At 52.8% G+C, this 18,399-nt stretch overlaps 1 protein-coding gene across 4 annotated transcripts in view; it reads left to right on the forward strand.

Moving 5' to 3' along the window:
• Positions 1–17,412, forward strand: part of Miga2 (mitoguardin 2) — a 20,129-nt gene extending 2,717 nt beyond the window's left edge. For all 4 annotated transcript variants that reach the window (XM_021154840.1, XM_029468820.1, XM_029468825.1 and 1 more), the window contains exons 2-16: positions 572–807; positions 1,900–2,110; positions 3,319–3,431; positions 4,137–4,254; positions 4,566–4,702; positions 7,945–8,062; positions 8,946–9,046; positions 9,606–9,721; positions 10,114–10,186; positions 10,317–10,403; positions 13,807–13,905; positions 14,105–14,239; positions 14,896–14,949; positions 15,519–15,635; positions 15,858–17,412. In XM_021154840.1, the coding sequence (XP_021010499.1) occupies positions 712–807; positions 1,900–2,110; positions 3,319–3,431; positions 4,137–4,254; positions 4,566–4,702; positions 7,945–8,062; positions 8,946–9,046; positions 9,606–9,721; positions 10,114–10,186; positions 10,317–10,403; positions 13,807–13,905; positions 14,105–14,239; positions 14,896–14,949; positions 15,519–15,635; positions 15,858–16,064 (1,782 nt within the window). In that variant the 5' untranslated portion in view covers positions 572–711 and the 3' untranslated portion in view covers positions 16,065–17,412. The remainder of the gene's footprint in view (positions 1–571; positions 808–1,899; positions 2,111–3,318; positions 3,432–4,136; positions 4,255–4,565; positions 4,703–7,944; positions 8,063–8,945; positions 9,047–9,605; positions 9,722–10,113; positions 10,187–10,316; positions 10,404–13,806; positions 13,906–14,104; positions 14,240–14,895; positions 14,950–15,518; positions 15,636–15,857) is intronic.
• Positions 17,413–18,399: the final 987 nt, after the last annotated feature.

Consider the following 18,399-nt stretch of genomic DNA (forward strand, 5'->3'; position numbering starts at 1 on the left):
TAGACCAGGCTGGCCTCGAACTCAGAAATCCACCTGCCTCTGCCTCCCAAGTACTGGGATTAAAGGCGTGCACCACCATGCCCGGCTTCTGGTTTCATTTCTGTTGTGTGATAAGACACCCCAGCAAAAGCAATTTAGGGGAGGAATGCTTTGTTTTGCCTCACAGTCCCAGGTGACAGTCCATCATTGTGGGAAAGTCACAATGACAGGATCTCATGACAGCTGTTCATGTTACATTCAGTCAAGAGGCAGAGATCAAAGAATGTGTGTATGCTTTTACACAGTACATGGCCTTAGCCTAGTTATGGTACCACCTACTGTGGATGGGTCTTCTCACTTTTATTAACGTAGTTCATTCCTCGTGGACATGCTCAGAGATCCATCACATTCAACCTTGGATCCTGGGGAGCTCGGTTGTCAGGCTTGCTCAGCAGGTTCTTTTATTTGCTTAGCTATCTCACTGCCCCAAAGCTTGTTGGCAGGACTGGGTATTGGACATAGGGAGGTGAGCGTTCTACCACTCATGCCCTGTACGCACCTTCTGTGCCTCACTCGGTCATCTGTCTGTCAGCTTTGTGGAAGGACCTGTTATGTGTGCCCCTGTCCTGCTGGGGAGTGGATGGTACCCAGGACCCAGCCAGAGACCAGCTGAAGACATTCTCCTTGCAAGCTCTCACCCCAGGAGGTCCCGTCTCGGGTGGTGGGCCTACCATGGCATTCCGGAGGACTGAGGGTATGTCCATGATCCAGGCTCTGGCCATGACTGTGGCTGAGATTCCAGTGTTCCTGTACACGACTTTTGGTCAGGTAAGGTGGGTGTGGTACTCTCTAGGGGTCCTCATTGCCTGAGAGAGCTGAGTCCTTGTCAAGGCTATGTGGCTTAATTTCTTACTGTGTTATTATAATTCCACGTGTCTTAGTTAGTTTCTCATTGCTCCATTGAAAGACCAAAGCACCTTAAGGGAGAAGGAGGTGATTTGGCCTCATGGGTCAGTGCGTCACAATCCACTGTGTTGAACGCATGGCAGCAGAAGCTGGAAGCTGGCCGGTTGCAGCATCTGTTCACAGGAAACAGGATGCCAGTGTTTAGCTCGCTTTCTCCATTTTTTACAGGGCATCTTGCCCTGCCCAGTAGTGGTCCCCTTCACAGACACGATGATCTTTCCGCCACACGACTTGAGATATCCCTCACAGACAGCCTCAGAGGCTAATGTTGTTATAGGTAATTCTTCACAGGTGTGTCAGGAGGCTTGGCTCTTAGGAGACTCTAGTTCTCTCAGGTTAACAGGCAACACTAGCTATCCTTATGTATATCTGGTATCGTTTCCCTGAGGAAATCAGGAGTACATAGAAGAATTGGGGCCCTAAACCCAGTGTTTACCCAAAGGCTAGGCAACCTCTTGACTTTAGTTGTCTCTAAGTCCCTTGACATGCCCCGAAGCTCTCTTTTGTGGGACAGAGTTCCACCTGGCCAGCAGCAGAGGGTGGCCAGGATGAGCCTGTTTGGATGGGTTGGTAGTGACTGTCATTGGGGAATGGAGTCGTCAGGGTTTGAGCTGTATATTGGTCACTGCCTGCACACGCCTTAACTGATGTGACCCTTAGGTTCCTCGTTTGGCAGAGATTCTGACAGGTGACACAGTTCAAGCCCTGTTGCAGTGACAGGCACAGAATGGTGGCTAGCAGTGTCGGGGCACACGGGACCCACCCCAGGATTCATCTCCTCCGTAATGCGTTAGTTATGCTATCTTTATATTTCTGATTCACATGTCAGAGAAGGTGACTTGATTTACTCTTCAGTGCCCCTTGTCACCCCTTTGGTCAGCAGAGGAATACGGTGGCCACACCCAGAGCTTCCCTTTGGGCAACATAACCAGACCACTTGTCTCTTTCCTCTAGTCCGCGTTCTCCCAGCTGCGGTTGACACCAGGCCTGAGGAAGGTCCTTTTTGCCACAGCCCTTGGGACTGTGGCCTTGGCCCTGGCTGCCCACCAGCTGAAAAGGCGCCGGCGGAAGAAGAAGCAGGTGGGCCCTGAGATGGGAGTTGAGCAGCTGGGCACGGTACCCATGCCCATCCTCATGGCCCGCAAGGTTCCTTCGGTGAAGAAAGGTAGGTATGTGGTTGGGGAGCCTCTGGCATCTGAGTCACTTCTCAGCAGCGTTCGTTGTGGGTCTCAGGCTCGTGCCTTCCCACCTCACAGCTAAGTTACCCTCGGTAGAGTTGACAGCAGAACAGACACTGGGCTCGGGTGTGGTGTGCGGCCTTGGTCCTGGGTGTCCTTCTTACTATAGGGAATTTCCCCGAGCTCAGGAATAAAGATACGGAGCTCATGAACACACTGGTGTGTCTCTGTTCTCCTCTTAGAGGGGAGAGGAGGGATTTGGGTGTGCTAAGATTCGCCTTTTTGGTGTGTCCAAAACTTTGAGACAGTGCCATCACAGAACCGAGCCACTGTGGGAAAACTTTGAAAAAGTTGATCTTGGAGTTTGTGTGTGAGCAAAGGTGTGTGGGTGTGCCACAGTGCACTGTGGAGGTCAGAGGGTAGCTTGCATGTGTAAGTTCTTGCCTCTTTCACTTGTGGGTTCTGGGGTCACGCTGAGGCCTGGGCTCATCTTGCCGGCCCTCGTGAGACCCAGTTGTTTGCTGCTACAGGTCACTGTCACGTTGCTCTCCTTCAAAGCAAGGCGCTCTCATAGGTTCACAACTTGGAAAAAACAAGTTTCCTTGAAAAATAAATGTTTAAAGCCAGGTGTGATACTGTGTGCCTGTAATCCTAGCACTCGGGAAGATGGGGCAGGTGTAGAACTTAAGGCCACCGTGGGCTACACACTGAGACTTTGTCTCAAAAAACAAAACTAATTAAGAAGAATGAGGTTTAAGGGTTGTTTTATCTATTTATTGTATGTTCTGTGCCATGGTGTACATGAGGTGATCAGAGGGCCTCTCTGATTCACCGGGAGTTGGGTCTCTCCTTCACTGAGGATTGAACCCAGGTCCTTCGGCCTGGTAGCAAGTTCCCTCACCTGCTGAGGCATCTGGAAAAGAGCGTTCTTTATCCATCACTCAGGCAAACTGAGTAAGAGGTAGGGATGTGACCCGCCTTGCTCTCAGCTTGTCCCAGCATTTGGGGCCCTCCGTATGGGCCTGGCCTTGTGTTAAACCAGCAGGCAAAGGAAGAACCTTAGTCCTCTGTTCAGTGTACACACTCAGAGGAATCCACTGGTGTCCTGGCTTAGGTCAGGACACTTCCCGAAAGATAAGGGTGGGAGGGAGGCTCCGTGGGAGGATGAATGTGAGACCCACCCTTCTCCTCACAGGCTGCTCCAGCAGGAGGGTTCAGAGCCCCAGCAGCAAGAGCAACGACACTCTTAGTGGCATCTCCTCCATCGAGCCCAGCAAGCACTCAGGCTCCTCCCACAGCTTGGCCTCGGTAAGAAGCCAGGGAGGAGATGTGTGGAGGCAGGTGCCACCAGGCCACTCTTGGACTCTGCCCTAAGGAAACTTGTAGGCTGTTAGGGAGGTGGGAGATAGGCCCCCTTCATTGCTTCCCACCCTCATTCATGAATTCTGGCTCTAGAGCCTATTGATGATGGTTGGAGGCACCAGTTGGAGATGGGTGTGTAGGTGCCAGAGAGGGAGCTTACCAGCGAGCGGGCGTGGGCATCAGACGAGGAGCGAGTGCCTGGGAAGTGTCAGGATGGGGCTGGGCTGAGGGTCTAGAGAGAAAGGAGACAGGTGAGCTTTGTCTCTGTGGAGCCCGGCCCGGGGCTCATGGACTCACTGTGAGTGCATTGCTCAGCTCTAGCCCTGTGCTGTGCCCTTGCCCTTGAGTCTCCTCCGGAAAGGTGGAGGCCATCTTGTGATTGTGAGGTCCCAAAACAAGGTGGCAGCTGTCTGTCCTCCTTGACAGACTAGTAAGCAGGGACCGGGCCCAGGAACGTCTCACACATGGCATCGGGTATTGACCTCTGTGTTTCTTCGTATTTTGGGGGTCTCTGTGGGCATCATTGAGCTGCTCTGAGAATTGGGTCCTGACCCAGCTCCCTCAGGAGGTATCTAGGAGAGGTACCTGTGGCCTGTGGTCAGGCGGTCGGGGTGCGCTCACTGCATTCTTCTCTGTATACTTGGTCCCTAGATGGTAGTGGTCAATTCATCCAGCCCTACAGCTGCGTGCTCAGGTTCATGGGAAGCCAGAGGGATGGAAGAGTCTGTGCCCACCACTGATGGCAGTGCCGAGAGCCTCTATGTGCAAGGTTGGCTGGGAGGCGAGCCCAGGGCTTGGGGTAGGGTAACTGTGGCAGGCAAGAATGAGCTTCCAGGAGTCTGGTTAAGGCAAGTCACTTCTTCAGGTACTGCCCCACCCTAAATCCCTGTCAATTCTCAGAAGACACATCCTGCTTAGATAAAAGCCTGCGCACTCACTGCGCACTGGATAGGCCGGAAGGAGGCAAGACCCACCTGTAGAGTCCTGCCCAGTTCTCATCCTGCTGTGGCCCTCTGCCGCCCTGCTATGTTCATCCCCTTAGGGCAAGCCTATGGGAGCTGAGCCTTTCTCCTTTCTCAGGCATGGAGCTGTTTGAGGAAGCCCTGCAGAAATGGGAGCAGGCACTGAGTGTGGGCCAGAGAGGGGATGGAGGCAGCACCCCCACACCAGGCGACAGCCTCCAGAACCCAGACACTGCGTCAGAAGCACTGTCAGAGGTAGGTGGTGTTCCCCAGTCACTGCAAACTTGGCCAGGTGCCAGCTAAGTGAGTGTGCCTCTCCCAGGGCACTCACTGGGTTCCCGTCCACAAAAGTGCCACTTAGAATGAATATAGTAGCTCGAGTATGTGCTTGATGCTGTTGCATTGGTGACGCTTGGTGAGCAAGTCCCACTTTGATAATCACTCCTCTCAACTCTGTTCAGGGCCTGGGGGTGTGGGGGGTGGTGTGGGTGTTGATGCAGGACTATAGGAGATGGGCCTCTCTTCTAGTGACTGGATTCTGGGGCCTTTGGGTTTTGTTTATGGTATTTTTTGGGGGGAGAACATCACTTAAGTTTTTTGATTGTAATTTCATACTCTTATTTATTTATAAGATTTTTATTTATTTTTATTTATTTTTTTTATGTGTTTCCTTGCATGTATGTCTGTATACCATGTTGGTGCCCACAGAGTCCACAAGAGGGTGTTGGATCCCCTAGAACTGGAGTTACAGGGGTGAGCCACCAAATGGTGCTGGGAACCACACACAGGTCCTCTGGAAGAACAGCAAGTACTCTTAACAGCTGAGCCATCTCTCTAGCTGTCCCCTCATTCTCTGTTATTTTTGAGACAGGGTTTCTCTGTGCTGCTCTGGCTGTCCTGGAACTCACTCTGTAGACTCAGCTGACCTCAAACTCACAGAGATCCACCTGCCTCTGCCTCCCAGTGCTGGGATTAAAAGTGTGTGCCACCATGTCCATCTGGTGACCATTTTTAGCACATGTAGTCTGTAGTTTCCTGTGGAGAGTTCTGGAGAGAAAGGTAAACAGGCTTTCATTAGGTTGACAGTACCTTTCTCTTCCGTTTGTTTCAAATAAAAAGAAGTAAATCAAAAACTTGGGAATTGCTGGGCAGTGGTGGCGCATGCCTTTAATCCCAGCACTTGGGAGGCAGAGACAGGTGGATTTCTGAGTTCTAGGCCAGCCTGGTCTACAAAGTGAGTTCCAGGACAGCCAGAGAAACCCTGTCTCAAAAAAACACAAAACAAAATAAATAAAAAACCCTTGGGAATTAAGCCGAGAGCCTTGCAAGGGCAGGCACACAAGACGTGTGCATAAGACAGGGTAGCACTGGAGCCGCAGCTGGCTTAGAACTCTCACTGTAGACCAGGCTACCATCAAACCACAGCGGGGTATGTCTGCCTCTGCCTCCCAAGTGCTGGGGCTAAAGCTGTGTGCCACCGTGCCCAGCTATATTACTTTTTAGTTTTGCTTTAGGTTTGACTGTGTAGCCCTGGCTGGCCTAGAACTGACTATATAGAATCGGCTCAAAGTTGCAGAGACCCACCCACCTCTGCCTTCTGAGGCTGGGATTGAGGGCATGTAACACTGAATCTGGTTTGTCAGGCCTTTATTTATTTATTTATTTATTTATTTATTGGTTTTTCCAGACAGGGATTCTCTGTGTAGCCCTGGCTGTCCTGGAACTTATTCTGTAGACCAGGCTGGCCTCGAACTCAGAAATCCACCTGCCTCTGCCTGGAACTTACTCTGTAGACCAGGCTGGCCTTGAACTCAGAAATCCACCTGCCTCTGCCTCCCAAGTGCTGGGATTAAAGGCGTTCGCCACCACTGCCGTGCTTTTTTCCAGTCTTTCCATGGTGGTGTTGAGTGGTTTTGTTTTTTTTGTTTGTTTTTTTTTTTTTTAAGATTTATTTATTATATGTAAGTACACTGTAGCTGTCTTCAGACACTCCAGAAGAGGGCGCCAGATCTCNTTNCGGATGGTTGTGAGCCACCATGTGGTTGCTGGGATTTGAACTCTGGACCTTCGGAAGAGCAGTCAGGTGCTCTTACCCACTGAGCCATCTCACCAGCCCGAGTGGTTTTGTTTTGTTTTGAGACAGAGTCTTTCTACATAGTCCTGACTGCTGTCCTAGAGCTATAGTCCATACTGGCCTTGAACTCAGAGAGCTCCTCCTGCCTCTGCCTCCCAAGTGCTGGGTTTAAAGGCATGGAGATTTTTTTCACGTTCTTCCTGGCATCCATTGAGACACAGAAGGTACTCTTAAGTTCTGGCTTGGAGGAACAGCTTAGCTGTAGCTTGCATATCGGGCGTCAGGCCCCTGGGTTCCATCCCCAGCTCCACAGAAGCAGGGATCCGACAGCAGTGCCACACGTGGGAGGTACAGGCAACAGGACCAGGAGTTTCAGGGTACTGCCGGGCAGAGGTGGCACACCCCTTCAATCAAAGCACTTAGGAGGCAGAGGTAGGCAGATCCCTGAGTTGGAGACCAGCTTGGTGAGTTCCAGGACAGCCAGGGCTACACAGAGAAACCATGTGTCAAAAAATAAAACAAAGTGGCTGGAGAGATATAGCTCAGTGGTTAAGAGCACCCTCTGCTCTTCCAGAAGTCCTGAGTTTAAATCCCAGCAACCACATGGTGGCTCACAACCATCTGTAATGGGATCTGATGCCCTCTTCTGGTGTGTCTGAAGACAGTGACAGTGTACTCATATACATAAAATAAATAATATAAAATAAAATAAAACAGAAGTTTGAGCTTACACAGTGTGGGGCCAGGCTGGACTAAATGAGACCCTGTCTCAAAACTAAGTTTTTTAAAACATTCTGAAATTTACCACATCTGCTATTCTTGAGTTGGTTGAGCTTCTGTGCTAAGTCCCTGCAGCCTTAACCACTCAAAGCTACTTCCCAGAGCGCTGACAGACATCTTCAGGAGCTGCCAGTCACGCAGGAGAGAGTTCTGAGGGCTGGTCCAGGTCTCTGTCCCGGGACACTTCACCACCTTGAATTATCTCTGTGGAATGTCCTGTCCCTGAGAGAAGCTTTGAGGCTGAACAGCAAGGTCCAGGGTGAGACCTCAGCAATGGCCGCCTCTTACCTCTTCTAGTCTTTTCTTGGCCTTAATTGGTCCTCATCTGTTTCCTCCCAGGGCTCTGGTTACTTTAGCAACAGCTCTACTCTGGTTACCTCCACCTCCATGGAGAGAGTAGTCAGGCCTCACCGTAGGGCTCACAGATAACAGGTGTGGGGCACGATGCCCTTCTGCCCAGATACCGTGCATGTGTTTCTGGCATCATGGCCTGTGTATGTACAGCACATGTGGCCAGTGCCTCCTGCAACGGGCAGTACAAGACTAGAGTTCTTTTGGACCCAGAACTGGCTCCATTTCCTCAGGGCCCTACCTGAATGGGGAGCTCTGCAGCTCTGGGTTGAAGGTCATTGTTTTGTCATAGCCAGAGTCCCAACGAAGGGAGTTTGCTGAGAAGCTGGAGTCCCTGCTGCACCGGGCCTACCACCTGCAGGAAGAGTTCGGCTCCACCTTCCCCTCCGACAGCATGCTGCTGGATCTTGGTGAGCTGGAGCACACAGGCCGCTGTGGGCCTGAAGTGCAGGAATAGAAGGCGGGGGCGGGGGGGGGGGCAAATCTAGAGAGCCAGGGCATGTTTCCCTAGAGCTGCAAACAAATTCAAGTTTGAACAAATAGGGAGACCGAGATAGGTATTCCCTTAAAGATGGCAGACAGACACTGAAGCAAGATGAGGCTCGGAGTCCATAGTTTGTATGCTTTGCCCCGGCCTCTTGAGAACACCTTTGAGCCGCATGCCTCTGTCTCCTGGACAGCTCTGCAGGCCTTGGGTTCACGTGACAATTTCCCAAAGGCAGGCTGAGTGGGCCAATCAGTTCTCTTGCCACTCGTTGGAGCTTTTCCGGGGTGCACTGTGGGAGCACCTGACCTCCAGAAAGGTCGGGCTAATGCTGTGGGCCACACCCTCCCTGACTTGGCATTGGCCTCTGTGTGACTTTGCCTACTTTCAGAAGAGCCCTGTTCCCTTGGGTCTTCCTCTGTGGCACAGCTTGGTAGGGCTTTCATGTGGCCGCCATCAAGTCTGGCATTTACTTATTTGGTGTGCCTTTCTGAAGTGTCCTGGAAGGTCTAGACCCCTCAGTTTAAAGCCTAGATGTGGGAATGCTGACTAAGTGCCTGCAGATGCCCTTGGGCGGTTATAGCCTTTTAGAAAGAGAAACACTCACAGGGCCACCTAGAGGATGGGTATAGAGATGACACCCCACCCACCCACCCCCACCTCCCGCTGTCACCACATAACTCAGGGCAGCTTTGTGACTTCTGCCAACATCTGCTCCAGACAAAGCCTCGGGGTAGCAGTGCTGTGTGCCAGTCTTATCAATGCTATGGAGTAGTGGCGGGTCTCAGCCTAGTCTTACTCTCTTCCAGAGAGGACCCTAATGCTGCCACTGACTGAGGGCTCACTGCGTCTGCGAGCTGACGATGAAGACAGCCTGACTTCTGAAGACTCCTTTTTCTCAGCCACTGAGGTAAATAGGTTGGGAGACCAAGTTGGGGGGCCAGGTCCTCTGGGCCAGGACTGGGTTGTGGGGGGGAATAAGGTTATATTCTTGGGTGGGAATGAAGCCCTGCTTTCCAGATACTCTGAAGTTCCCAGGTCAGGAGGCCTGAGAGGCCCAGGTTATAGTTCTACATGGTCAAGCAGAGATATCCATCCCCTCCCATCCCTAGGGCTCTAAACTGCACCCACCTCTGGCTTCTCTAATTCATTTAGACCTTTGGTTAGCATTAGTCTGCCACCAGGCTGGGGCAGGGGGCATGGTATCTGTGTTTGGGACAGGAAGATGGGAGCATGTGTTCAGCAGATGTTCTCTTTGGGAAGAGATCCTAGCAGTAGAAGAGCTGAGGACCAGGGCTGGACATGAACCTAGGCCTCCTGTCTCATGGGGCCAGTGTGCTTCATGATGGGCCAAAGGAAGGCACCTAGGGTGGTCCCTGTTGCTGGGGCCCTGAGCTCTGCCCTGTGTAGGGCGATGCTTACTGGCCTCTGTGGGGCGATGCTCATTGGCCTCCTTGGCTCTTTCCCAGATCTTTGAGTCCCTGCAGATCGGCGAGTACCCGCTTCCTCTCTCCAGGCCTGCTGCTGCCTACGAGGAGGCTCTGCAGCTGGTGAAGGAAGGAAGAGTCCCTTGCCGAACACTCAGGTGAGAGTTGGGGGGGAGAGCGCTGTGTGTGTGGGGGGGGGAGGGAGCTCCAGCCCCAAGGAGAAGGGGCAGAGGTGCACAGTGATGCTGGTTGTGACCAAAGGAGGTGAGGTGTTAGCCCAGGTACCATAGCCATGACTGCCGACTGTGGCCATGTCCAGAGGGGGCAATGTTGTCCCAAAGAACAGCCAGCCAGCCAGCCTCTGCCTTCGGTTGAGGAGAGGTTAAAGGATAGAGGGAGACTGGCACCAGCCTGAGGTCACACTGCTAGGTTGAGGCAGGGCCAGATTGGACCCTTGTCCCCTCCACCTCACCCAAGGTACACCCTACCCTCCACTGGGTCTTTGCCAGGTAGGACCAGGTGGTGTGACACTGTCTGTCCCTCTCCTCAGGACAGAGCTGCTGGGCTGCTACAGTGACCAGGACTTCCTAGCCAAGCTGCATTGTGTACGGCAGGCCTTTGAGGTGGGTGTGGTGCAAGGACCACCGAGGGAGGGGTTGGGCCTGCCCAATACAGGGCCACCCTGTGCCCGGCCATAACTCTGCCCTCTCCACTGGCTCTGGAAGGCTGCTCCTTACCCTCTTCTTTCCTTAGGGGCTTCTAGAAGAAAGAAGCAACCAGGTCTTCTTTGGGGAGGTCGGCCGGCAGATGGTGACGGGCCTGATGACCAAGGCTGAGAAGGTAGCTGGCATGGGCCTGCTTTAGAATCCCCTCCAGAACCTTACCTCAGGCTGGGCTTTTGCTTTGTTTTGTTTTGTTTTGTCGACTGTTGACTGGGTCTTGGGCCTGTGAGGTGACTCAGTGGGTACAGGACTGGTGCCCTGAATAAGATCCCCAAACGCATTGTGAAAAGAGAGAGCCAAGCCCCCAGAGTTCCTCCACAGCAGCTGTGGTAGAGATGGGTCCACACTCATCATGCATGCTAACACAGTGATAATTCAGACAGGGCTTGGGCTGCGAAGATGGCTCAGCTGGTCAAGTGCTGTTTGTAAGCCTGAGGACGTGAATTTAGAACCCATCTGTGAAGAAGTCACGTGTGCTAGAATATGTTTACTGCTAGTGCTGTGGAGGTGGAGGCGGAATGGCCGATCCACGGCCAGTCAGTCTGACTGGTGAGCCCCCAGCCACAGTGAGAGGCCCTGTCTGAGGAACGTCTTCTGGTTTTCTCTCTGGCCTGCACACGTGCACAAACACTTTAAAACCAAGTACAGGAGTCCCTGCATCTTCCTAGAGCCATGGGCACCGAGAAAGGCTTGTGGGTCCCTGGCTCCTGCTCCAACTTGGAAAACTAGAGACGTGAACTCTTTCTTACTTGGTGATTCTAGTAGTACAGCTTTGTAAAATTGGTCAATAATGAAACACAAACCACAAGCCAAGTAAGTGGTAGTGGGGTATCCCTTAGGCAGGCAGATCTGTGAGTTCAGGGCCAGCCTGATCTTCAGACTGAGTTTGAAGACAGCCAGGGCTACACAGAGAATCTCTGTCTTGAAAAAGAAAACAAACAAACAAACAAACAAACATGCAGACTGCAGAAGGGTCCCCTGCATCTGTCTATGGCCACCCTTGCTGGAGTCCCAAGTGCCCTCTGCTCTATGGACACTCTGACCATGGTGTCATTGCCCACCTTCCAGCCTGTTCTGCTGTGCAAACAGCTTGCAGTTTCTGCTCAGTGGTATCTCACGGCAGTACATCCACCTCCCCTCACCAGTGTGCTGCCCTGGTAGTTACAACAAAGCACTTCACCTTGTGGGCGGGTGGGCTGTGGTGGGTCCCATCTGGGACCTGGGAGGCTCTGTCGCAGGTCCTGGCAGGAGGATGTTTTAAGGGACTGTCACTTTAGGTCCTTGTTGGCAGCATAGGAGTCTATCCTCATGTCTTGGCTCAGACTGGGTTTCTGTAATCCTGACCTTTTGCCGCTATTCACGGCTCCCTTGCTCTTTGCTTGTGGAAGAGCTTGCATAAGTTTTCATATTTATCACCCACCGGTGCTTTTGTTACTGCATTGGAGCCAGTCTCTTGATAGGGCTTCTGTGACACAGGCTGGCTGTGTGGCTGAGACAACCCTGACATCTTGTCTTCCTGCATCTGCCTCCCAAGGGATGGGGTAAAAAGCATGCATAGCCGTGACAGGCCAGCTTTTTGAGTTGCTAATTGCATTTAGGAATTTGTATTTGAGGCCGGGCAGTGGTGGTGCACACCTTTAATCCCAGCACTTGGGAGGCAGAGGCAGTCGAATTTATGAGTTGGAGGCCAGCCTGGTCTACAAAGTGAGTTCCAGAACAGCCAGGGCTATACAGAGAAACCCGGTCTCAAAAAATTAAAAAAATTAAAAAAAAAAAAAAAGAAATTTGTATTTGGTGTGGTGTGCATGAGTATAGAGGTGTGGGTGAGGGTGTGCGCATACCACTGTACACATGTGGAAGTCAGAGCACAGTTGATGGGAATTGGCTCTCTCCTACTGTCGGGGTTCAGGGACTGAACTCAGTTGTCAGGATCATGGTAGAGGCCTTCACCACAACATCTCACTGCTCCTCTTTTGGTTGTTTTTTTTGTTTCTGATTTTGAGGCCCAGGCTGGCCTCAAACTTATGCCAATGCTCCTGCCTCAGCTTCCTGAGGCTCTGCTGGAGCAAAGCTTGTCCCCTGGTCCTTCTTGCTCGTCCTTGCTGGAGGAATGCTCTAAAAGACCCGTGTAAACCCTTGTCTTCCATGGTTTAAGACCCGCCAGCCCTCAGCCATGGCCTGAGTGCTGATCTGTGGTTATGTTGGCCATACTTTGCCCTGTGCAGCTTGGGGCACTGGGGTCTTGGGGGTACGCCAGACCCTCCACCTGCTTTGGACTTTTGTCTGTGCTGACCCTCTGTGTCTAGTACACTGTTCCTCAGTTATTGTTTATTTAGACAGTTCACATAGAAGAGAGTATGGAAAAGGTCTGTTTAGTGTCTAATAGTGAAGAAAATGAACTCTGAGGATTCCCACCTCTGGCTTTACCACCCAGTCTCCTGCATATGGTGCCTGTGTCCTCCTCGTCCAACAGTGATGCCCACGATGCCAGAATTGTAAGCCCTAACAAGTGCTGCATTCACCCTTGCCTGGTGATTGCCCCAGTGCCTTCCATCTGCCCCAAAATGAGCTCCAGGCTACTTCTTCATGTCCCCAACCCCTGCCCTGCCCCCCCCCCCCCGCCACGGTCAGCTCTGTTGCAGTCTGCGCTAGCAGATAAGGAAACTGAGTGTGGAGAGAACAAGGGGCTTTCCCAGTCTACCGAGCAAGTGGATAGAGCCAGGCTGTATGGTTCAATTAGCCACATCCAGCCCATGCCCTTAGCTGGCTCTCCTTGGCCTCCCCGAAATAGAATGAATAATAGAAGTGAGGTGGCCTGAGGCCAGGCCAAGCCGAACAGAGCCCAGTCAATCTTAGGCTTTGTTGCTTCACAAGGTGGAAAAGGCCCGTGGGCAGCTCCTGAGCCCATGACTGGAGCACTCATAGCCTTGCCTGGATTCCTTGAGCCAGTCTCTGAAGACACTGGCCAGATGGCAAATGTGCAGGCTTTGCAGTTGTAGCATCAGGGCCATTTTGTAACCACGCAGCCTTCAGCCAAGTCTGTGTCTCTCTCTGAGTGGGTTGTTTCCATGTCCTGTATCAGCCACACTGCATGTTAACTAAGTTTATGCTACTGAACCACAGCCCCCACCCCTGCAGGAATTTCCTCCACTGGTTATGGAGTGTTTCTGTGCCAGGGGCCAATGGTAGCACAGGTGTGCATACAGCCCTTGAAACCACACCTTTTCCCAGGCATCGCCAAGGAGAGATCATGTCTTAGGGTGGTGCCTGGCTCCCACAGGCTACAGGTGTGTAGTAATGAGTCAGACTGACATAGCTGGGTGTCCTGATGCAGAATTTGCCCCAGACACACCCTGGTTCTCTGGAAGGTTCAGGCAAAAGACACCTCCTTGCCACCTCTTTGGTGTAGGGCCTCAGCCCTGCTTGGCATATTCTTATCCACAACCCAGCCTGCTTGTGAATCTTATCCAACTGGGTCACAGGGCCTCTCCCACAACCAGAACTGGCTGTACTTCTCACAGAGTCCCAAAGGCTTCCTGGAGAGCTATGAGGAGATGCTGAGCTACGCCCTGCGGCCTGAGACCTGGGCTACCACCCGGCTGGAGCTGGAGGGCAGAGGGGTGAGTCTGCTCGTGCTGACCTGGGACTCTTCAGGACTGAGATCATTTTGTTGGGAGCTCGTGCCCAGCTCTGCATCAGTGCTAAGCAGCTGAGAGGGCTCGTCACTGCACTGAGCCTGGGTCCCAGCCGTTTCCCCATGTCGCGCATGGGCCCCCCTGGCCTCGGCACGGTAGCTCTACATGCCCCTCTTCCCTGAAGGTGGCCTGCATGAGCTTCTTCGACATCGTGCTGGACTTCATCCTCATGGATGCTTTTGAGGACCTAGAGAACCCTCCGTCTTCGGTGCTTGCTGTCCTGCGGAACCGCTGGCTGTCTGACAGCTTCAAAGAAACAGTGGGTCCTGTCCCTCCCGTCCCTTTCCCATATATACATGTCCTGGGACCTTGGGCACTGGTCCTCTTGTGCCTGGAGTTCATTTGTCAGTCCCTGCCTACTGAGATGTGGGATGTCAGACCCGGGACTCTCTGCAGGCACTTGGGCGCTCCCTGCTGCCCCAGCTCCAGCAGTGTGCACATCTCCCTCTGTGTTGTCCTCACATGGGCAGAGCCCCCACTCTTGTTAGGCACTAAGTCATTCATTTTAATGCACCCCATTAAGTTAAAATAGAGGAGAACCTCTACCCACCCACCCCCAACAAAATGACAAGAAACTCCAAGGCCCCCAATAATATGGTGGTGCTGGTGCCCACAGCTCTTCTCCAGCTAGGCCATTCATAGGTACTCATGATAGCTCCCAATCACCAGGTGAGGGGTGGGGTGCTGTGTCATGACCATTTTACAGAAGAGGAAACTGAGGCTTGGAAACCTCCACATCTAAATGGAGTACTAAAGCAGTAAATTAGGCATCTGTTGCCAAATGTAGGGAAAATAAAAAGCAAGACTTGTGCAGTTAGGTGTGGGTGGGCTATGGGGAAAGCTCATTCTGGGCCAGGGCTGGGGCCCTGATTTAGACTAGTCTAACTCCAGGACGGGGTCTTGCCTGTGTTTTAGGCCCTAGCCACCGCGTGCTGGTCTGTCCTGAAAGCCAAGAGGAGGCTCCTGATGGTGAGTGATTGGTGGGGCTTCTTGGGCCTGAGTCACCAGAACTCCCCTAATCAGTTGGGCTGAGTGGGGAGGGACAGATGCAGCAAAGCACCAAGGCTCCTGCACCCGACACTGACCACCCATCTTGCCACTGTACCCCACTTGGCCAGGATTCTTCCTGAGGAGCAAACATCATGTCCCAGCAGAGGAGATGCATGTCCTGGGAGAGGTGGGAGGGCTAGTGCCTATGACTGGCCAGTGGCCACAGCAGTCAGGCGGCAGGCAGAGCTCTTCTCCTTCCCAGTAGGCCGCTGGTATCTGCACCATGGATGGAGTAGCTGAGATCCACCCCTTCCCATGGCTGTCAGGCCCTGCTGGGCAATGAGTACCAGCGGCTGTGGCCAGGGCTCCGAGTAGACTCTGCCCACTAAGGCCTGCAAGGGGCAGCTCTCAGAGCAGTCTCTTGGCCCTTTCTGTAGAAGTGAAAAATCAGGGTTGTACAAGCTCACCACTTGTCAGGATGTAGTGGCCTTTAGGTAGCCCCTGATCCCCAACCCCAGCCTGCTCCTTAGCCCTGCCACTCACCACAGGTGCCTGATGGCTTCATCTCCCATTTCTACTCCGTATCGGAGCATGTTAGCCCTGTGTTGGCCTTTGGCTTCCTCGGACCCAAGCCCCAGCTCTCGGAAGTCTGTGCTTTCTTCAAGGTACATGACAACATTCCTGCTTTCCTGCTACTGCAGACACCCCTCAGTGCCAGAAGAGGGGTGGGGCCCGGGCTGCTCTAGGTGACCGCTATAGGATGAGCCCAGGAAGGCAGTTGCTTAAGGCTGGGAGAGTGGGCTGGGGCTTGGTCATTGAGAAAGGGACTTTGTAGAATGTAGAAAATGTCTCAGGACCCAGACCCAACACCAGTCTCCTACCCCCAGCACCAGATTGTGCAATACCTGAGGGACATGTTCGACCTGGACAACGTGCGCTACACATCTGTGCCAGCCCTAGCAGAAGACATCCTACAGCTGTCCCGGCGTCGCAGCGAGATTCTATTGGGCTACCTGGGGGCACCTGTGGCTAGTAGCATCGGGCTGAATGGGCCACTGCCTCGAGAAAATGGGCCCCTGGAAGAGCTGCAGTAACAGGGGATGGGCTGGAGGGGAGAGGTGGCTGTTTGGGCCTCAGACACAGGGTGACAGGAGAGAGAAAGCCGCCACTCCCTTCCTTTGGGTTGGTATCCAAGGGCCATGGTGGCCAAGGGCCATTGCCCCTGAGCTTGCTCCACTTCCTCATCTGGGAATTCCCAACACCCAGAGGACAAATTTCCATGGAGAGGAACCACTAGGAGCACTGATAGCAGCTGCCCTTGAGGTTCCCTGAGCAGCAGAGGCAGGCCAGAGTCTGCAGGGACTGGCCAGGGGCAGGTAGCAAGAGAGAAAGGTGTGGGAGCAAATGGCTCTTGAGTATGGACCACAGAACCCTAGTCCCCCCCTGCTGCTGACAGAGGGCAAGGGATAGTTGAGGGATAGAACATGCAGGGCTAGGTGGTGACAGTCACAGGGTCCTGCAATAGCAGCCACCTATAGCTACATAAGTCCCAGCACCTAGGCTTCTGGCCAGTATGGAAAGCCATGTCTGGACCATCCAGAGGTGGGCTGCCTCACATCTGAGCAGGTACTCACCCTTCACAAACCCTTGGCTCTGTTCTCCACATTCCCACGCCCTGCCAAAGACTCAGTTTTTATCCCCTCTGTCGCCAAAGATGGAGGAGGCAGGGCTGGCCGCTTCCTGCTCTCTGGTGAGCCCGGAGCTCCAGTTAGAGCTCACAGAAGCCCATCTCTTGTGTAGCCATCTACTGCTCCAAAAGTGAGCCAGGGTGGGCATAGGCTGCACAGCGGGTAGCTCCCCCTTCCCCTTTCTGACAGGAAGCTGGACTCAGCACTTTGCCTTCAACTCCATGCACACGTGCTTTGGGGCTGCCACCACCCACGTCCTGCAGACAGTTGGCATTTGTCATGGCAGCTGCAGTAGTCCTGGCAGCCCTCCTTTTGCCTGAGCTGGGAAGTTTTTATTTATTGCCTTAATACTTTATTTGGCTGTTCCATCCCTTCCAGGTTGTGAAAAGACTCCTGGTCTGGAGTTGAGCACTGGCTCCTGGAACCAAGTTCCTCTCCCTGGAAGGGAAAAGGGTTCCCCAGGGTCAGCAGGATGCAGTGAAGAGAGGGCAGCCATGGCTCTGGGTCCTCTCTGAGGCTTGTGCTCAGAAGGGAGCAGCCTTCATGCACTGTCTTGACATTCCATTCATTTGCACTTACCCTGAGCTGTGAATGTGACCCTGGGCCAAGGCCCGCTCTGATCTGCCCCTGACCCATACAGCTGTGGTATTTTCATTTTGTCCTGTTCGTGTGTCTATGCCCCGCCCTCTAGCACTCAACCAGCAGTGGTAGAGTATGTGTAAGGCCTGTGAGTCAGATAAAGGATCGAAGCGACTCTTCTCTGTGTCTTGCTGGGTAGAGGTGGGGCCAGTGCTGAGCCAAAGGCTGGACACCTGCCCTATGCCGTGGGTAGAGGCTCCGGGAGGAACAGGTCAGGAGCAGCCTGATATGGCCAGGTGAAAGCTTGACAGGATGTGTGTGTCCCTGGGATGACAAGATGCAGATGTGTAGTGGGTGGCCTGCACCTCTTGTCCTCAGTTCCCACATCTATAAGTCAAGGGCATTGTGCCCAGCCAGGTGATTCACAGCCCATCAGGTCTTAATGTGTCTTCATAGGCATCTGGCTTAGGTTACTCTGCTGTGAAGAAAGACCATGACCAATGGCAGCGTGGGCAGGAAAGGGTTTATTTCACTCACAGTTCCATATCCCAGGTCATCATCAACAGCAGGAAGGGCAGGAGCCTTCCTGGAAGGAGGAGCTGATGAAGAAGCCACGAGCAGAGGCTGCATAGTGGCTTGTTCTCTGTGGCTATGTGGGCCAACCAGTTTAGCTGAATCATAATCTGGGCTCAGTGAGAGCTCCTGCCTTAAAACACGAATGGAGAGCGAGTAAGAGAAGACATTCAGTATCAACCTCTGTAGAACATCTGTGTATATAGACCCAGGATTTTTCTGTTTTCTTTTTCTTTCAATGTAGCCCTGAATGTCCTTGTGTGTGGACCAGGCTAATCTTGAACCCACAGAGTTCTGCTTGGCTCTGTACCCAGTTGCTGGGATTAGTCTTGGGCCACCACATTCATCTTACCACAATTCTAGGGCTGAAAGTGTATCTGTGGCCGAGCACTTACCCAGCATTCACAAAACCCTAAGTTCAGTCCTCAGCACCACACTCTTCAAAAAAAAAAAAGCAAGCGGCAAACCTGATGCCTTGAGTTAGCATTCTGCCGTGTTTGCTTTATATGTTTCCAGCATATTTAGAGCGAGCTTCAGGTGCGAACTTCTTTCATATGCACCTCAGCAAGCAGAGCTCCAGTGCAGCTTT

The sequence above is a fragment of the Mus caroli genome, chromosome 2 (assembly GCF_900094665.2).
Source record: "Mus caroli chromosome 2, CAROLI_EIJ_v1.1, whole genome shotgun sequence".
Lineage (NCBI taxonomy): Eukaryota > Metazoa > Chordata > Mammalia > Rodentia > Muridae > Mus > Mus caroli.